Source organism: Melanerpes formicivorus, unplaced genomic scaffold (genome assembly GCF_026170545.1).
Source record: "Melanerpes formicivorus ecotype bairdi unplaced genomic scaffold, bMelFor1.0.p_v2 SCAF_7, whole genome shotgun sequence".
In the NCBI taxonomy this organism is placed as follows: Eukaryota; Metazoa; Chordata; class Aves; order Piciformes; family Picidae; genus Melanerpes; species Melanerpes formicivorus.
In genome coordinates, this window is record NW_027142359.1 from 24,177,342 (window position 1) to 24,197,893 (window position 20,552).

At 46.8% G+C, this 20,552-nt stretch overlaps 1 protein-coding gene across 1 annotated transcript in view; it reads left to right on the plus strand.

Moving 5' to 3' along the window:
- The first annotated feature begins 2,339 nt into the window (after window positions 1–2,339).
- XPR1 (xenotropic and polytropic retrovirus receptor 1) overlaps window positions 2,340–20,552 on the plus strand; it is a 138,014-nt gene continuing 119,801 nt past the window's right edge. The window contains exons 1-2 of the mRNA XM_068141452.1: window positions 2,340–2,609; window positions 9,567–9,618. Coding sequence (XP_067997553.1) covers window positions 2,541–2,609; window positions 9,567–9,618 — 121 coding nt within the window. The 5' untranslated portion in view covers window positions 2,340–2,540. The remainder of the gene's footprint in view (window positions 2,610–9,566; window positions 9,619–20,552) is intronic.

Here is a 20,552-nt window from a genome sequence, read left to right on the forward strand (position 1 = left end):
CTTGCTATTGACTATCTTTGTTTAATACCAACAAATAGCATTTACTAGTGGGTAAATCCTCTCTGAGGTACAAAGGGAAGGGGGAATCACTGGTTATTTTCAGTCACTGAATTTTGCAAGCTGTCATATCAGAAGACACTCACTCATTATACATCCTGTCACATATTTCATCCAACACATCCAGCGAATAATAAAGATTACTTATTTCTCAATCCATTCCCCCATGCTGCACGTTATCTCTGGAAGCCCAATGACGTTCAAGGAGTCGAAGCTGCAAAGACCCACCTCAACGCCTGCTCCTGCTGCAGGCAGTGCCACTGTCTGTGGTGGGAGCAGGCTCAGACATGGAGTGATTTTATCTGGAACAAGCCTGCAAAGGTGATGCATTAAAAGGCTGGTGACCTGCTAAATGTAAGTCAAGCTGTGACATAGCGGTTGGCTGGTGCTGAGGTCAGTGCTGGGCAGGTTGCTGAGTGTGAAGTTTCAGATGAAGGACACTAAAGCTCTATTCATTAAAGGGTTTGCTGCAAACGTAATTAAGAGATGGTATCAGTGAGCATCGCTGCTGCATGTGCCGCTGTTGTTGGCGGATAAATCTCAGCATGGGTAAAAGCTCTCGCAAATCAGAGGTCTCCAGGCCTGCGACAGGAACCCAATAAATCACCGCAGAAAATGAGTTTTGCTCCTGCAGATGTCAATGGGAACTATGCTCTGGGCAGCTGCTGATGGCAGTGGGAAGGAATGCTGTCTTGTTGAGAGGTTGGAAGCTGGGATGGGATCTGCTCTGGTGTGGGTATGGGGAAGACAATGGAAGCTGTCACCTGAAACATAGAATTGTCTTTGTTAGAAAAGACCTCTGTGATCATTGAGTTCAACTGTCATCCCAACACCACCATGGACGTCAAACCATGTCCTGAAGGGCCTCATCCACACTTTAACACTTCCAGTGGTGGTGACTCTACCACGTCTGGACAACATATTCCCAGAACCTAGGAGGCTTGAAGGAAAAACAAAATTAAAGCTAAAGACAGCAAATTCCCACAATGTGGGAGCTGGGAAAGGGCAAATTGAGGGCTACTGGGATACTTGAGGGTAACCAAGCACTGCAGCCCCTGCTCTGAATGGCTCCAGTTTGGTCTCTCCTGCTGTAATGTATTGTGTACTGAATCTTCCAGCACCAAGGGTGTTTGTATTTTGGGGCAGCTGTGCCCCAGCGTGAATGGGCTTACCCTTACACCTGCCCTGGGTTCCCCTGCTCTTCCTTGCCCCATACCCTGCCACTAAATGTGATGAGTGCTGCAAGGGTGAAGGCTTTTGTGATCATATGACTTTTGGAGAATGTTCCCCTTATTTGTTTTTTTTATTAGCTTTCTCTTCCTCTTCTCCTTGTCCTTTGAACTGTCTTCTCTTCGTTTTCCTTTGCCCCAGCTTTCTGTGGCCTTTCAGACTCATTTCCATCTTCCCTCAATTATTATTCATCTTTCTTGAGTAACCTCTTGCTCTTCCCATCCATCTCCATCCTCTCTCTCTTTTCTCTACCTGATACCTGCCTGTCTCCCCACCTGTTCCCCACAAGGCACTCTGTTCTCCCTGCTGCACTTCTCCCTGCCCCATCCCAACCCCATCCCATTCCTACCTCATTCCCATTCCATCCTAGTCCCCATCCCTATCCCATCCTCATCCTATTCAACCCAGTCACCATCTCATTCCCATCCTAACCTCATTACCCCATTCTCATCCCCATCTCATTTCCATCCCCACTTCATTCCCATGCCCATCCTATTCCTGTTCCCATCCCATCTCTTTCCATCCCTATCTCGTTCCCATCTGCATCCTATCCCCATCTCATTCCCGTCCCATCCCCGTCCCATTTCGGTCCCCCATCCCATTCCCATCTCCAACCCTATCACTTTCCATTCCCAAACCGTTTGCATACTCGTCCCATTCCCATCCCCGTCTTCAAGCCATCCCAGGCAGCCCTGCAGGGTCCGGAATTCGAACTGGGGCTGTCCCAGATCTGGGCGAGACATTCTGAAGGACGAATGTGATACGCTGGGGTCCAAACCGACCTCCAAAATGAGCAGAGAGGGCGGAGCGGAGACCGACCCGCTGCGCTCCAGGGCAGCTCCGGCGCCGCTGCTCCCCGCACAGCCCCGCGTTCGCGGCGGGCACGGAGGGGCGGTGCTGAGCGCTCGGCTCCGCCTCGGTGGGCGGGGGCGGCGGTTGCCGTGGCCACGCGCTTTGCCGGCGGCCGGTTGGCTGTCGGGCCGGCTGACGGCGGGGAGGCGGCGGCGGCGGGGCGGCGGGACGGGGAAGATGGCGGCGGCGGCGGAGGAGGCGGCGGCGGCGGTAGCGGGGCGGCGCTGAGGAGGCCCGAGGCGGGCTGAGGAGTGGCGGGGGCGGGCGGGCGGGGGCCCATGTGTGGCGGCGGCCCCCCCCCGCCCCCCACTACCGGCGGCGGCCCCTTCGTAACCAAGCGCCGCTGAGGCGGCTCCGCGGGCACAGAACGAGCGCGGCCCCGGCCCCGGCCCGGCGGCAGGATGAAGTTCGCCGAGCACCTCGCGGCGCACATCACGCCCGAGTGGCGGAAGCAGTACATCCAGTATGAGGTACGGCCCCGCTACTCCCCAGGGCTTCGGCACCGGCACGGCCCGGGGACGGGGGCGGGATGTGTGTGTGTGGAGCCAGCCCCGCTCCCCCGTGCCCCTGCCGGGGTGTCCGGGGTGTCCTCCAGCGCCTGCCGGCGCCGGGGGGCGGCAGCTTCCCTCTGTTTTTTCTCGGGGGGAGGACTGTGTGAAAACAACGTGTTTATCCGCTGCGGATCCTGCCGTGCCCCGAGGCTTGGGAGCACTGGGAGGAAAAGCGCTAGGTGGCCAATTAACGAGTTAATTGTTGTCTTTGTAACCTTTCGGCACGGGACGAAGGTCGGGGCTGGGCAGTGCCCGGCTACAGTGCATCCCCCCCAGCCATTCCCCGGAGCATGGCCGCAGCCCCGCTGTCAGTAGCAGGCATTTTTCAGCACCACCGGCAGCGCTGGGCAGGGGAAGGCAGAAGGGGTGACTTTGAGAGGCGGCTCTTAGCCCCCATCCGCGGTTCCCAAGGGCACTGGTGCAGGCGGGCTGGCCATCCCTTCCCGCAGCCTTGCCCCGCGAAGGGCCGCAGTCCCGCTCGGTAATGCCCGCAGTTCCCCCGAGTGACTCAACACCGGCCGGCAAACGGGCTATGGGCAAAAAAAAACCCCAAGCCTTGTTTTTATCAGAATCGGGTTGTGCGCCGCCGTGTTCTATCCATCCTTGAAGCTTCCCGGTGAAGCGCCTGGAGCAGGACGTTTGCATACACCAAGTTCTGCAGCCTTAACCCTGGGTGATGTGCAGAATCCAGCCTTTCAGAATTTGTTGTGCCAGCTTGCTAAAGGTCACACCGATTGCTTCATTTCAGAGCTATCATAGCCGTGCTGGGCTTCGGTGTAACTAGCTCAAGGTGGTTCTTTGTAGTAAAATCATCTCCCCTTCCAGCATTAGCTGTAAAAAGGGGTTGGTGCCAGTGATGTTGGGTTTTTTCCACAAGTAATAATTAACCCCAGACAACGGAAAGCTGATTATAGAAGAGCGGTCATCAGCAAAACTTCTTGACTGATGGAGTCAGTCAAAACCATCCAATGTTTGTTATCATTTGGAGGCCTGGATTTTCTCTCTGGGACTATAATAGCAATTTGTTTCTAGTACCCTATTAATCTGTCTGCATTTGTGAGGAAGATCACATTTATCTTAGCTTGCTTTGTTATACTAATGAACTGGAAAAGTTTATGTCTGCCCTGGTGGCTGTTCCTTTGTTTTCCTTTACCTGACTGCGAAGGGATGGATGTTTAAATAAAATCTGCAGTTGGATTGGAGTTGAAAACAAAAATGTGATCACCTTGGGTTATTTGTAGAGCTAGAGGAGCAAATGAAGCATCAGTCTTTGAGAAAGAGGAAACCCATTGTCTTGATAAAATACCAGCTTAGTTCTGCATTGTGTCTCTAATGGGTTATCTATGCAAGAGCTGTTTTCTGTTCCTGGAAGCAGAAAACTTGCAGACCTTCCTAAGAGAAGGTTTGGAGGTGGGTTGGAGGAGCAAGCAAGGAGGAAACAGAAGGGCAAAAGATTTGGCTTTGTACTGACCAAGACAGATGCAGAGGGAGGGTAAAGGAGACCTGGTGAACTATGACACTTTGATTAACACGTGAAGAGCCCTGCTGCTAATTGGCCACTGTTTTCATTATAGGAGGTTAATTTTCAGATGTTTTAACTAGGGCAACATTATTATATCGTTCTCCCTTCCCCCATCCCAATTTAAAATAAAGGTAAATTCCAATAAAAACTTCCTTCAAGTTGTTGCTCTTTCTAGACTTCAAATAATTTCCTCCTTGGACACACAGTTTAACGTTAAGTGACTGAAAAGAAATCCCTCCCCCCACCCCCCTTTTCTAGTAATAACTTTAAAACCTCTTTGTTTCCCTTGTTGCAGCTGGCTGAACGCGAGTCAGCCTTCTGCTCATTCGTATTACAGTGATGGAATAGTCCAGCATTTATTATTCAGTAAGTGGTGGTCGTGTGGGTGTGGCACATAAAAGGCTGGTGCTGCCCTGGCTTACTTGTTGATGGTTCTTGAGGCAGAAAGCTAACAAGCCCTTCTTTTGTCCAGAGAAATGGAGTTGTTGATTAGCAAATGTGGGGCCACAGACCACTTTTGTTGCTTACAAGCACTAGCACATCATGCATCACAGCAAAAAGTGTTAGCTCTTTGTATGCCTCTTCATCTGATGGGTTATATATTTTCCTTCTTAATTAAGCACTGTTTAAGAGTGACAGATCTTGTTGTGTGAGGTCCTAACTCTGAAAAGACTATTCCTCTTCCCTGGGACATCCCCTGTCAAGCGCATGAGGCTGTTAAAAGAACTAGATGGTGGCATGGAAATTGCTTTCTTCAAGTCGTTCTGTCTCACAAAGGTTATGTGTAGTCGTCTTGGTTTTCTATTCTGGTGTTTGTAGTAGTTTTCCATTGGAGAGGGAGGTGACTTGTGCAGTCAGATAGCCCTGAGTTACAGTAAGACCCAGGTAACTTGTGAGGAGATCCTCAGCAGGAGACATGAGAGTGGTGAAACCCTGGAATGGGTTGTCCAGGGAGGTGGTCGAGGCCCCGTCCCTGGAGGTGTTTAAGCCCAGGCTGGATGAGGCTCTGGGCAGCCTGATCTAGTGTGGGGTGTCCCTGCCCATGGCAGGGGGGTTGGAACTAGATGATCCTTGTGGTCCCTTCCAACCCTGAATGATACTATGATACATGCCTCTGTTTTTTGATGGGATGCCTCCTAGTATAAATTGCTGGTTAAACCAGGAGGAGAGTGCAGTCTGTTACTGGTAATATTAGGAAAAAGAATGTGACTGTTGGGTTTTGAGTACCAAAGAATATAGTTTCACTTTTAGATGGTCTTTCAGAATTTTAGGTCCTCCAAGTTCCCACCACTGATGTGATCTTTCCCTCAGGCAAAAAATCTGTTTACATATTTTAACTGTGCTTGTCAAAAGTATGGAAGTTGCCCAGACTCGGTCAGTGGAGGAGCTTTAAACAGAAAAAATAATTCACTTTCTTTAAACAAGCAAGATGAAGACATACTTGATAGCCATGGCTTGGATTCTTTCTTTCAGCAAAAGCTCTGCAGTGGCCATTACTGCAAATGTCCTGAGAAAGAGCACTTGACTTCTAAAAGAGGAAAGATGATGACATGTGCTGCGCTGTTTCATTCAGCTTTGTGCAAAGACATGTGCCATGATTGAGTCAACACTAACATGGAGCATTGAACAAGCCGATTGACTTGGTTTGACTTTCCATTCCACATTTCCCTTCTGAAGATGGCAGGAGAGCATGCAAATTGTGTGTGTCACATTTACCATGCAAACTCCATTCCCAACTGATGGTTCTTGACGCCTCGGTGTAAGTGATCAGGAGGCCTTCATGGCAATAACATAATCCCAGCGTAAAGGGGCGTTTTTACTGTTGAAATCTTGGGTGGCATTATCAGGCTGCTCCCTGGATGGGATTGATTTTAAAACAAAGTACTGACAAGATCTTAATTTATGGGAATGCTTGTTAATTATGTTAAATGCTAAGGATGACGGAGTTTTAAACATATTTGGTCATAGTTTCAAGGGCTGTCATCTAAAAATCTTCCTTAAAAGTTCAGGACCACTCATTTACTCCTCAGTTCTTTTGGTGTAAAGATGAAATAGGAAAAGCAAACCAAATGCCATCTTTGTGTCAGACAGCAGAATTCTCTTGTCAGATAGTGAGTGCTGAATTAAGGGAAGTCCTAGGTAAATTTCAGCTGATGTTTTCTTTTTGCTAAGAGTGTTCAGTGCAGTGAAATTGTTGGGTTGCTGCTCCTCTGTTTATCCACAGACCATGCTACAGATTTTCTTTGCTCTTGTGTCCATCTCTTGGGGGGCTTGGAGGAGGAGGAAAGTGTTATACCCTGTCTGGTCAGGCTTCTAGACCTAAATGTACATCTGATGGAAACTCAGTGGAGTTTTGCAGTTGCCAGAAGGCAGGTTTTGTTTCAGCTAATCTGAACTAAGTTTGTTTACCCAGATGCAGAATTCTGGTGATGTTTTTAAAGAAGTGCTTGATACCTTTGAAATTGCAGTGTCTGGGCAGGAGGGAGAATCAGTACAGGTGCAAAGTTCATGGGAGAGATGAGTGAAAGGTTTGAGTAGGTGACATCACTTTCCTTTTCAGAAGGCTCCAAGTTTTAAGCACTTTTTCCTTTTGGAGAAGAGGAGGAGGTTGCTATGCTTCAGAAATAATTTCTCTGAGCCGCAACCTCCAGCAGGAAGTAAGTGGGGAAACTGAAACTGATATCTGAGGAGGCCTGCTTGCCTTCAGAGTCTCTCCTCCAGAGAAAGGCTTTCAGTTTTTGGGAGGTGGCCAATTCTGCTTGTCAAACCCTGCTTCATGATAGGCAGCTCACACCCAGGCTTGCCACCTCCTGACACAAATCTGTTGTGCTATTTCACTATTTGTCCTTCTGGATGTTATTGGGTGAGCTTAGAAGAGCATAAATGATTTGGAAGTAAATAATTTAAAGCAGTGGGGTTTTTTTTTGAGCATTTTAAGGTTTTTGTCCTTGAATTTGTTCACTGTGAAGGTTTGACAGTTGCATTTTAAACTGTTTTCTGTCTGCTTTTGTTGTCTGCTGTGCATTTATACAGGTTTACTGGGGGAGCAGGGTGTATCACTAGTACAGTTTAAATCATAGCATAGGATCATAACATATTTTGGGCGGAAAGGGGCCTTAAGGATCATCTAGTTCCAAGCTCCTGCCATGAGCAGGGACACCTCCTACTAGACTGGGTTGCTCAAGGCTTACAGTAAGGAAACAACCCTTTTTGTCTACTTTGAAGGCAGAAAGAGTAATTCTCAAATGTTTGAAGCTGACAGTGATGGATAACTTTTGGAAACAGTCATTTCTAAAATTCTGTAGCTTAGAGGACTGAATCCTTTCAATGGGAAGGAACACTGAGCCTTTCACTTTCAGGTTATTGGTTTCCTTATATAGGTCAGGTAAGCAGTAACAAAACCTGCTGCCCTGCAGCTGCCAGACTGTAATATGTCAGCCTGCATGGGGAGAGGCCTGTGGGATGGCTGACGCCTTCAGCTTTCAAGATTGCTTGTTGCAGGACTGTCAAGTGTTGTGATTCTTTTAAATTTGTTGTTTTAAACAATGGTTGTTCAAACCAAAGGTAGGAAGTGCACTGTGAGTTTCCTTCTGGGTGTGTTCAAGGGTAGAGGTCTTGCTACACTGGTGTTCAATTTGCTGTCTCTTCAGGTTTGTTTATCCTGTGCCATGTGGTTGTAGCTCATGGAAAAAGTTGCAGGTAGGTAAGGCTGATGAGCAGGATGAGGAATTGGAAAGAAATTTTTGACCACTTGATGCATGGAGGCACGTCATGTGCTGCTGGTTAAGTGAGTCATGGGGAAAGGACTGAAGCGCCCAGTGTTGAGGAGGAATTAAAGGAAACATGGAGGGCAGAGGAGAGCTGTGCTGCTGGAATGAAGATCATTTAGCAGTGGCTCAGTTGGGAAAACAATTATGCAAGTGACCTTTGCTGAGACCTCTGTGGACTCAGGAATCAGACCTCTGAGAGATGCCTGAGCTGCCGGGGCACCTCGGATACCTTGTGATAAACAGACATGTCCTTTAGACCTTGTATTTGCTTAACAGGATTGTAACCACCGTGTTACAACAGGGCTGAGTTTCCCTCCAGCTGCTGAGCTTGTAGTTTTTGCCTTGAGGGTATTGGTTAGGGTATTGGGTGTTCAGGCTCTGAGATGTTTGGACCTGGGAGACACAGACACACAAGATGATAAACGGGGAGGTGTAGCATTATAGAAGTACTGCAGGATATGTTTGAAACAGAACTTTAAAGACTTGACTTTTGTGTGCTGGATTTCAAAAGTGAGGGAATAAACCCCACTTTTTGCAGCAGCTCTCTGTGAAGCATGCTCATACTCAGTACATGCATTGTTAAGATGCCTGTCTTTATCAAGTGATGTGGAGGGGATGTGCAAACAAATCACTCAGCAGCAGGACTGGGCCCTTCCTGGTGGCTTCTGGTTCCAAAATTGTGGTTCAACCTATTCCTTCAACCACTGATCTGAATTCAGTTTGAGTCTTGCTTGTCCTTGTGATGTATGAGAGAGCAGACCTTTAGTCTATGGCTGGAATAATAACAGCATTTTAATAACCATCTGAAAAGAGGCTTTCTGAAAAGGAGTTGCAAGTGGTGAGGTTTCCAATGTGGTGCCTCACTCCTGGCTCTGGTAATGAGAAGGGGATTACTGCCAGGGGTGGCTGGTATTTAGCTGTAGGACCACCTTACCTCCGGGTCCTGCTGCTTGCACTGCTCATCCCTTGCACTGCAGTCTTGAGCATGGGTGAACAGCTAGTTGCCATGGTCTTTTGGAGGCAGCTCATGGTGCCTGTAAGACCTGAAGACCTGGTTAATAATTCTGTCTGGTGTTAACATTGTCCTTCAGTTTCCACCTCAAGAGAAGGCCATCATCCCTGCTTCTCTTAACCTCCTTTGTCATGTTGTCTTCAGCTTTTAGAATGCATGTGTAGTTCTCTACTCCTATATAAGAGTGCTAAGAAATCCCTGAGGCTGCTTTTCCTCCTTTTCTTTGCCATACCCCTTTGTTTGTCATGCAACAGTCTTTGTTTTTAAATGTAAAACCTTTACATTCCTCCCAACCTTCCAAAGGAAGATGTTGAAAACTGTCTCTGGAATCAATTTTATAGATCAGTAAGGTTACAGGCTTTAGACAAAGTGATCAGTAAATGTGAGCTTGTGTTTCTTTTAAGAGCAATAGGTGTGGTAGTGTGGACATCACGTACCATAGCTTTCTGAGCCAGTCTGGAGGAGGAAAGGGCTTTAATTGCTTTTGGTTTCAAACAGGCCTATCGAACCCATGCAATTTTTGGTTTCCTTTTGTTTAATACTAACTGTATTCCTTGCTCTCTCCCTTGCAGGCTTTGAAAGAGATGCTATATGCAGCTGTGGACCAGGCTCCTTCTATAGAAGGTAAGCAAATTGTAACTGAGGGTTGTATTTTTCTTGGCATTAGGTGCTGGGCACGTAGTCCTGCTCCTTTTCTGTTGTCAGCCCTCCTAAATTGGTAAGCTTAATACACTGATGGGCAAATGCCTGGCTTTTCACAGCCTGCGTGCTATTTCTGATTGTTAGAACTCTTTGTCCTCTGTCCTTAGGACAATAAATGACTTTGTATAGTTTGGGACTTCAACAGCTGGATTCCTCTTGCTTATAAGGGCATTCACTGGTGGAAGTACTTTCTTCATCCCTTGAGAATAGACCTTTGTTTTCCTGTGAGAGCCAGCCACTTTAGGAGGTAATTGTGCTAGAGAGATACCGGTTCCTGGTTTGTCACTGGTGGTTTGAACTGGAAGAGTCTCGTCCTTTCTTTCTGCATCCTCCCTGAGTGCTGTGCTGCCTCTCGTATGTGGACAGGAGTATATGAGTATATTTTCTTGTTTGCATGTGTTTATTGACCCTGTGTTCTCTAGGCTCTTTCAGTAGAGCATTTGGGGGTTAACTTGCTGCATTTTGAAGAGTTTAAGTGATGACCTGCATGGAATTTCCCAATGGAACTTTTATCTTGCTTCTTCCTTTTGTTGTCCTTAAAGTACTGAATAGTTTTTATGTTGCTTCACTACTTACTTTCTTGCTCTTCGTGTGGATTTCAAACTGGTTTTTGACCTCCTTACTTCTATTATATTCCTTTTAATTGCAGTGCAGTGTTAATCTCACCAGCCTCTTTGAATATCGTGCCTCTGGGCTTCTTCCTTGCATCTTTGTAGGCTGCTGCTTCTAGTGTAGTCAGTTGGCTAAGGTGTGTAATGCTAGTCACCATTAATGTTAGTTTATTGACTACTCTGTATGGATTAGAATTGGGAAATGAGGTCTGAAAGAGTTAAAGTGAGGTGGCATGTTGTTATTATTATTTTTAATTTAACTCTACCTACTCTTTGATTAGAATTTTAAAACTAAAATTGCAATAGTTGACAGACTTAAGTGTGTGTGGTGGGGCAGTCTTTCCTTCTGCTCTTCAAAGGCTCATTCTAAGCTGAAAAGTTCATGGAAGCCATGCTCAGAGAGGTATAATCTTCAGGTTTAAGCTGGCATTTATCTGCTCACTCAACTCAACCTGCTAATTTTGTTAAATCCCATTTCTCTAAAGTGCAGGCCCTAGAACCGGATTTCTAAAGGTTATGGTCCTAGCATCATCTAAAATATGTGGGTTATCTTTGGAAAACTGAAGGAAACTTGCCAGCTGTACCCTGCTTTATTTTTATGAGTAGCAAAGTTGCTTAAAAACCACCCACAAGCCTTTCTCCCCAGCAGCATAAAACCAGTTTTCTAGCTAAGAGGAGCTAAAGTGTTTTGTGTAGGCCAACCTATCTCTACTAACTTTTAGAGACAACTTACTGATTCTGTTGAAAATCCAACATTAGTTTTATGGAAAGCTGGAGCATTTACAAGACTCTTTTGTTTTTCCCCCCTCTTCTTCTATCCAGCAATTTATTGCTGGCAATGGGAGCAAATGGTGTCTGTGCTGTTAATTTTGTAGTCTGCTGTTTGAATGTGGCTTACTGGGTTTTCCTTGGGTACCTAGAATTTCAAGGTGGGCTTTGAGCTGCTGGCTGTAAAACTTCAAAGCCTTACAATTCAGCATTTGGATTCCTTCCTTTCAGTGCTTGTGGAATACTGATGTGCTGTGATGTTTGTGTGTAAACATATTTGGCAAAGGAAGAGAATGTAAAGAATGAAGTGGTGCAATATTTATGCTCTTTTAAATGTGAAAACAATGTTAACTTGTGCTTTTGTCTCTTTTGGATGCTTTCAAAACCTCAACAAAAGGGGAATAATGACTTAAGACACTTTTCATAAGTGGAACAATGTTCTGTTCATTTCTGTGGGGGGGATGAGGTCTCTTCCTTTGTACTGTAGAGAACTGAATCATCCAGACTGTTTTGAACCACTCATATTTAACTTTGTTTTGCCTGACCTGTCTTTAAGTACAGAGCAGCTGTACTAATTCCTTCACCTTTTGTTCAAATGAATGTGAGTGTGTGATTTTGTAAAGTTTGTTTTCAGTGTGTTCTTTCCCTCTCTTTTTCTCTCTGCTTTGAGTCTGTTTTACTTCTTAGCCTCTGGGTTCCTCGCTGGAAATTGTGTATTGCTCAGGATGGAGCCAGGCTATTTGGGCTGGAGCAACTGAGCTGTCTGTATGGCCTGTGGATCCTTCTGCTGCCCATAGGAGTGCAGAGGGGACAGAGGGAAGGCAGATGTCATACTGTGAGCTGCAGCTTTAGGGAAGGCTTGTACTGGAAATGGACCAAACCCAAGTATTTCTCATAGAATCATAGAATGTTTTAGGTTGGGAGCTTTGAAGCTCACCTAGTCCAACCCCTCCTGCATTGAGCAGGGGCATCTTCAACTAGAGCAGGTTGCTCAGAGCCCTGTCCAGCCTGATCTGGAATGGTTCTGTGGATGGGGCATCTACCACGTCTGTGGGCAGTGTTTCATCACCTTTATTGTAAAATACTTCTTCCTCGTTGTAAAAAATTCTTTCTCTGATCCTGTTGCTTATTTCCTTCTCCTTTAAGCCCTTCTGCCTTTGCTTATGGAAACCTTAGGCCAGGGTTAGTGTGTGACTGCATACAAACTGTGCCCCACACACTGCTCTGGTCCCTGTCAGAGGCAGTAGCATCCCTTGAAACTTCAGAGGGGATGCAGCAGCTGTTGTCAGGGGCTGGCTATTGGCCTGTGTGTTTTCAGTTTAGTATGGATTTTGCAATGGATACTTCTGTGTTCTTTTGCACTTGGCACAGAAACTACAGGAATGTGCTACTGAACCCCAGCTTCCCAATATGAGCCTAATGTAATCTCATTTTAGACTGGCCTGACTAAAATCCGTTCTCTGATTGATCTAGTTGCTCATAGACACGCTCTAGACATGCACAGTTGGCTTTGATTTACCTTATGTGTACTGTAGAGCTAATCTCCAGTTAATACACTGGTATACAGAACTCCTTTTTTGTTCAAAGACCCACACTGAGGCTTTTCCTAGTTCTTGTCCTGCTCAGGTGCTTGGGTAGTTCAGGGCTTGGGAATGAGTTTCTTTGGTTTTTGCTGCAGGCAGTTTCCTGTGTCAACTGGTAAACTCTGTACACACACAGGAGTGCTTTGTGTTGCTTATTAGTGTGCTGGAAGCATTTTACACTAACACTCACAATTTTAAAACAACAACAACAAAAAAGGCCACCTGACCAAGGCATGTAGTAAGTAACAGACAAGGCAGGTAATAGGTGAACCATCTAGATCATAGTATCAGTCAGGGTTGGAAGGGACCACAAGGATCATCTAGTTCCAACCCCCATCTGTCCTTAATAGCTTTCATTTAGTTTGTATTTAGGGATCTCCTGGGCTTGGTTGGGACACAGGTAAACAAAGCTTAACTTCAGAATGACTCCTGAGCTCCTCAGCTGATGGTTCTAGTGCTATTTAGTGGACTGGAAGTGCTGTTTAGTGCTGGAAGAGCATCTTGGCTCTAAATTGTGCATGTTTTTAAAACTCTCTAGTTTAGTGGTGACCCTTTCAGTGTGCTACATTGAAGCACACCTATATCTAGAATATTTTTTTCTGTTGCAGGTAATAAATACAGACTGATTGTAACCAAACTCCCTGTAGATGTGAATAAATAAAGTCTGTCAAGGCTGTGTGATAGGAGGAGATAGTTTATAGCTGTCCTCTGACACCATTATAGAATCATAGAATTGGAAAAGGCCTCTAAGATCTTATGAGTCAGCCGTCAACCTGAGACCACCCTGGCCATTAAACCATGTCCTAAAGTGCCACATCCACATGTTTATTGAACACCTTCAGGGATGGTGACTCCAGCACCTCCCTGGGTAGCAGTTCCAATGTCTGACCACTCAAGAAAGAAATTTTTCCTAATATCCAACCTGAACCTCGCCTGGCACAATTTCAGGCCATTCCCTCTCTTTCTATTATCAGATACTAGAAAAGAGATTGCCCCCCACCTCACTCCTACCTCTTTTCAGGGAGTTGTGGAGAGCATCTTCCCTTAGCCTCCTCTTCTCCAGGCTAAACAGTCCCAGTTCCCTCAGCAGTTCCTCCAAAGACTTGTTCCCTGTTGCAAGGTGCTGTGGCTCCCTGTGTTTCCTGAGAAGGATACCAGACTGCATGCATGTCTTTTTTGGCAGTTGTTAGCTGTACACACAGATTTCTTTAATCTGCTCAAAGACATGTTTCCCCCCTCCCCCCATCTCTCTGCGTGGTGATGACAGTATTCTGCATGCCAGTGTTACTCCTCCAGATGCTTATCATCTTTTTACAAGTCTTTCCCCTGATGAAACTTGCACCATCCTTCCACCTGAGCAACATTTGTACAAAATGAGTGTTTGGTCTGCTAATCCAATCTTCTGCACGTCACTGAGAACAATACCAAATGATGCTTGATTCCCAGTGGTATGATAGAGTTTGCTTGCATTTCAAGAGAGCCTTTGGTGCATGTTTGCTTTGTTAACTGTTTTGTTACGTGCCGCTCGCTGTTACTGGAGCAATCTGGACGACCCGATGCTGCTGTGATGTTATTCTCGGCCACTGAGTCCTCATGGCGTGGCAGGAAGGCTTGCATGCAAGAGTGCCAGGTCAGTGTTTCACAGAAACTCTTTCTGTACAGATGTGTGACCGGGACAACTGAATTTATTTCACAATATCACTTAGGTTGGAAAGGACCTCGAGGATCATCGAGTCCAACCTATCAACACAGACCCCATGCCTAGACCATGGCACCAAGTGCCACGTCCAATCTCCTCTTGAACGCCTCCAGGGTCGATGACTCAACCACCTCCCTGGGCAACCCGTTCCAATGACGAATGACTCGCTCGGTGAAGAACTTCCTCCTCACCTCGAGTCTAAACCTCCCCTGGTGCAGCTTGAGACTGTGTCCCCTCGTTCTGGTGCTGGTTGCCTGGGAGAAGAGCCCAACCCCTTCCTGGCTACAACCACCCTTCAGGTAGTTGTAGAGGGCAATGAGGTCACCCCTGAGCCTCCTCTTCTCCAGGCTAAACAATCCCAGCTCCCTCAGCCTCTCCTCACAGGGCTTGTGTTCAAGGCCTCTCCCCAGCCTTGTTGCCCTTCTCTGGACACGTTCAAGTGTTTCGATGTCCTTCTTAAACTGAGGGGCCCAGAACTGGACACAGGACTCAAGGTGTGGCCTAACCAAAGCAGAGTACAGGGGCACTATGACCTCCCTGCTCCTGCTGGCCACACTATTCCTAATGCAGGCCAGGATGCCATTGGCCCTCCTGGCCACCTGGGCACACTGTTGGCTCATATTCAGCCTACTATCAACCAGCACCCCCAGATCCCTCTCTGCCTGGCTGCTCTCCAGCCACTCCGACCCCAGCCTGTAGCTCTGCATGGGATTGCCGTAGCCAAAGTGCAGCACTCGGCACTTGGACTTGTTGAATGCCATCCCATTGGACTCTGCCCACCTGTCCAGTTGGTCAAGGTCCCTCTGCAGAGCCTTTCTACCCTCTAACTGACTAACATCTGCCCCTAACTTGGTGTCATCTGCAAACTTGCTGATGACTGACTCTACCCCCTCATCCAGATCATCGATGAATATGTTGAAGAGGACAGGGCCCAGCACTGATCCCTGGGGGACACCACTAGTGTGAGCAGGGGCAGCCTTCCTTGAGCTACCTTTAGGAGGAATCGGTGATTATTTAGAGACGGGAACCCAGTGTAGCACTAGTTTCATTGTGGAAACGTGAAACACTGACCTCACTGTGACCACGCTGAATTGTTTGCATTCCTTGTCCCTCCCACTGCTTCCTGTCCCATTTGTCACCTAAGTAAAACAGGTTACTGGACCACTGTTGCTGGGAGTCCTCCCGATTATTCCGCTCGGCGAGCAGATGTGTCGGCATCTCCCCAAGCTCCTTGCGCCGAGGCGCTTCTCAGCTGCGCTGGAGATGAAAGTGTGGCTGTAAATTATTCATGCTGATTTCTCTGCTCGAGTGGACAGGGTTCACTCTAAGTATTGTTTCCTAGAATATTTGTCTTTCAGATATTGAAATTTAACCTCCCTTTAATGCTTGTGTAAACAAACCCTGTTGGTATAGTATCGGATGGTGCAAGGGCATCCGGTGGTATCCTCTTATTATGGAAATTACTTCTTCTCCTTAACTCCAGTCCTGAATTCCTGTGAAATTTGGCATCTTTTGAATGAGGATTGCTGCTGGTCGAAGGGCTATGTGGGGCTGGAATGCTGTAGCAGTGTAGGAGGGGGCTGGTCTCTTCTCCCAGGCAATCAGCACCAGAGCAAGGGGACACAGTCTCAAGCTGTGCCAGGGGAAGTTTAGGCTTGAGGTGAGGAGAAAGTTCTTCACAGAGAGAGTCGTTCGCCATTGGAATGCGCTGCCCAGGGAGGTGGTGGAGTCACCATCCCTGTAGGTGTTCAAGAGGGGATTGGACGTGGCACTTGGTGCCATGGTCTAGTAGGCATGAGGTGTTGGGTGACAGCTTGGACTTGATGATCTTTGAGGTCTTTTCCAACCTTGTTGATGCTATGATTTTCTGCAGTCAGGACCATGTAAGAGATACTGTAAGGAAGGCAAACTTCTGATGGGCTCCATGAGCATGAGGGGGTTGCCCTCAAACTCCTAGTTAAAAACTCGGGGAACAAAGGGAAATTTGTGACAGTATGGGAAGAAACCTTGGAGGACTGTACTTGAGTGTCAATGATCTAGTGGGATATAGGAGATCTGAGAAGGGGTCACAAAATCTAAGAGATGCCCCATGGAACACATTGAGTTGCTGGAGCACATCCAGATATCAAAGCTGATGAAGGTTCTAGAGAACAGATCATATGAGGGATGGCTGAGGAAACTGGGATTGTGTGACAGGTTGGACTTGATGATCTTTGAGGTCTTTTCCAACCTTATTGAGTCTATGATTCTATGAGTGGGAAGTATGGATGCTGTAATGTAGAGCTGAAGCTCCAAATTAATAGGTGATGTTAAAATAACATCTGACTGGTGGGGTAAGGGCTTGAATGGTAATGGAGATCCTCTGGTGGTGTTTGTCACCTGTTGACTTCTGCTAGATGAGAAAAGCAAGAGGCACAAGGCTGGGACATCCTGAGAGTGCCAACACTGGCAGCATACCCTGTGTGGTTATACCTTTGTTTCTGCTTTCATTTGTGATGCACTTTCCATATTAACTGACAGCTACAGAGCTGTAGCTTGGATTTATTTCTGTTAATAAATAAAATAGTAGTCTTTAGGGCAGTGAGTAAGCAGGGTGTGGGAAATCACATTCTTTTTTATTCCAGAAGACGTTGTGAAGCTGACAGTTAATGCAGACAAGCTTTGTAGGGTTGATCAAAGGCTTATGGTTTGTCTGTGTATATACAGGTGTTGTCTTTTTGTTTCAAAATAAACATTTATTACCAATTGCAGAAGCTTACTTTGTAGCTGTTGAGGCTTTGTGGGAATGCTTAGGCTTAAGGGAGTCTTCAGCAGGACTGCTTCCCATCAACTACTGTGTAGCAGCCACAAGCAGATGGATGCTTTGTCTTTATTTCACTGTTTTGCTGCTCATCTGTAAAGGATGTGGGAGGTGATGACCTTCTGGAGGGCACACACAACTGGAAGTTGATGTCCTACACTCCTGATGCTGGTTCTTGATTCTGTGCACACTGTAGTTCTGTCTGGAGTATGTAAAATCAAAGATCCCATGACAATTCCTCTTCTCATTTGGAGACTTGATGCCAGGAATTGAGCTAGCTGTAGAAAAATAGGTTATTTGGCTTACTGAAAGTGTTAGCTTCCAGAAGATGCAAATGGTGGACAGGAGGAGAGCTTGGCTGCACACCAGTGCTGAGAGGAGGAGGTGATGTCTGTTTTTTTCTTGCCCTGGGGCAATAAAAATTTGAAAGGTAAACAGTGCATATGCTTGTAGCAGGGTGCAGAGCAGTGTGAGAGAACAGCTGGATGGTCACCAAAATATTTGCAGCACTGATGCCTATGTGAAAGCGTAGTGGGCTGTGCTCTTGTGTGGAAGTCATTTTACTGTCCAAAGCAGTACTGTGTTCAGAGAAGGTCCACACTGAGACTGACTGTGGTGCTTGGTTTGTGCCATCACAGGCTGCTTTCTGTTCAGGGTAATGCAGACCCATGCATGCTGTTGATACAGTGACTTCTTCAGAGGTATTTGTTACCAAGTAGTTGCTGTCTACAACTACCTGAAGGGAGGTTGTAGCCAGGTGGCAGTTGGGTTAGGGTTAGGGTGGCCAGCACCAGAACAAGAGGACACAGTCTCAAGCTGTGCCAGGGGAGGTTTAGGCTGGATGTTAGGAAGAAGTTCTCCACAGAAAGAGTGATTGGCCATTGGAATGGGCTGCCCAGGGAGGTGGTGGAGTCACCATCACTGGAGGTGTTTAGGAAGAGACTGGATGGGGTGGTTTAGTTGATTAGATAGTGTTGGATGATAGGTTGGACTCAATGATCTCAAAGGTCTTTTCTGGTCAGTCCAACCATTAGTGTACTGCAGGTGCTGGTTCCTGGGGGCTGCAGCATCGTTTGTAGTTTTGCACCTGGCTGTAAACCATTTGAGTTGTGGGAAACCACTTGCTGCAGAAGGTGTATGGGAGAGCATCCCTGGTGCAGAGGGGAGCTTCCCTGGGGCTCTTTGGGTTGATGTGGGACCTTGCAGGTTAACAAAGGTGGTTGTGGTGGGAAGTAGTTCAATGGTTTGATTATGTAGATTACTGTTTCTTCCTGAAGAAAGCTTGTTACTGAAGGTGGTGGAAACACTGGACTTCTTCACACTTTCCATTTGCCCCATGTCCAGCTCCTGCTGCTTCGTCTGTGGGCACAAGACAGGAAGCTTGTGGTGCTGCTGAGCAAGCCTTCTTTCCTTTTCCTTTCTTCTGATGCATTCTGGGTGGCTTTCTCAACAGCTCAAAGAGCTTTGAGGCATTCATGTTAGGTGAAGCAGTTGACTCCTAAGTGTACCAGAGTCTAGGTTCAAGGAAGAGCTATTTTACAGTGAAGCTGGTGAAACACTGTCCCAGGTTGCCCAGGGAGGTGGTAGATGCCCCATCCCTGGAAACATTCCAGGTCAGGTTGGATGGGGCTCTGAGCAACCTCATCTAGGTGCAGATGTCCCTGCTTGTTGCAGGGAGATTGAACTAGATGACCATTAAAGGTCTCTTCCAACCCCAAATTTCTTCTGTAGCCTTTTTTTACTTAAGCACCCTTTGGTCTTGAGCACTGAGAGCTGTTAAACCCAGGCTAAGCACAGAGCTGTTGGTAGCTCAGGAGGTAGTGGTGAAAGCTGAACCCGGTAGTCAGGGCTGGCCCATGGGAAAGGTCTGCATCCAGAGGCAGGTTTCTTGTGCAAGTCTGCAAACAGTCATTTATAAATGGCAGTCTGTTACCTTTCTAGTGGTTGGAGGAATTGACAGTGCTTGTAGTTTACCTGGTATGTGCCAGGTTCCATGTTAGTGGTCAGAACCTGAGGGTTGGAAAGTAGGAAAGGATTCACAAGGCTTGAAGATTGACAGCCAGCCGTGCCTTCAACAGAGCACTCCTTAGACAACAGCAAAACATCAAACAGCATCTGGGCTGTAGACATGAAGAGGCCCTGCACATGTATATACAAGAGGCCAGAATTTATTGCTATGTTTCAAATGAAGGCTGCACTAGACATCTTAACAGCAAGATTTAGTGTGTGTGTGTGTAGGAGGCAGCCTCTGGGGTTACAGTCTTTCCTTTGGAGCTGTGTTTGAAAGAGGTGATCTGAATTATTAGACAATTAAGATTTGGGGTGAGATTATAGCTACTTGGTGAATAATGCAAGATGAATTAAATCTGATTGGTCTCTCTCTGTCTCTTTAAAAATGCATGCTGTGGGCAAAAGAATGAGCAGAATATCCCTGGAAGGAAATCTCATTCTTCTGTATTGTACCTGCTTGTAAGGATGCCTTAGAAAAATGACCAACCCACCCCTAACCTGTGCAGCCCTGACATCTGTGTGTGATGTGGTGGAGGAGCCAAGGCAATCCCTGGGCACCCTGCTGCCAGAATGGTCACAGAATGGTGGGGATCATCTAGTCCAGCCTGTCCTGCTAAATCAGGATCACCCAGAGCAGGTTGCCCAGGATCGCAATGTCCAGATAGGTTTGGAATCTCTCCAGAGAAGGAGGCTACACAACCTATCTGCGCAGCCTGCTCCAGGGCTCCAGCACCCTCAGAGCAAAGGAGTTTTTCCTCATGTTCAGGTGGAACTTCGTGTGTTCCAATTTGTGCCCGTTGCCCCTTGTCCTGTCATGGGGCACCACTGAAAAGTGTCTGGCCCCAACCTCTTGACCCCCACCCTTTAGCTACTGACCAGCCTTGAGAAGATCCTCTCTCAGTCTGCTCTTCTCCGGGCTGAAGAGCCACAGCTCTCTCAGCCCTTCCTCTTCCCAGAGATGCTCCAGTGCCCTCATCATCTTTGTGTCCTCCACTGGACTCCCTCCAGTACTTTCTTTCCTCTCTCTTCAACTGGGGAGTCCAGCTGTTCTTTCAATTGTGTTATCTTCACCTGCTGTAAGGCCACACAATGCAGTGACTATTGGAGTACTGGCCTCTGAATAGGAGAGGATGTGTCTCTTTTGAGTACTGTTAAAATTAGCAAGGATGTGGTTAAAAGTCAACCTGTTTCCAGTCATATGTCTTTTTCCTGATTCCTGAAATAAAAATTAAAGCTAGTTGCTTATTTTACCTGGTGCTGGTTTTTTTTTTTTTCAAGGTGCCCCCTTTTGAGTAAAAATAAATAATGAATTCAGTTGAAAATGCAGTTGTGCTCTTTGTAAATACATCATATTTAACCTCAGTTACAGCATGAAACTGCAGCAT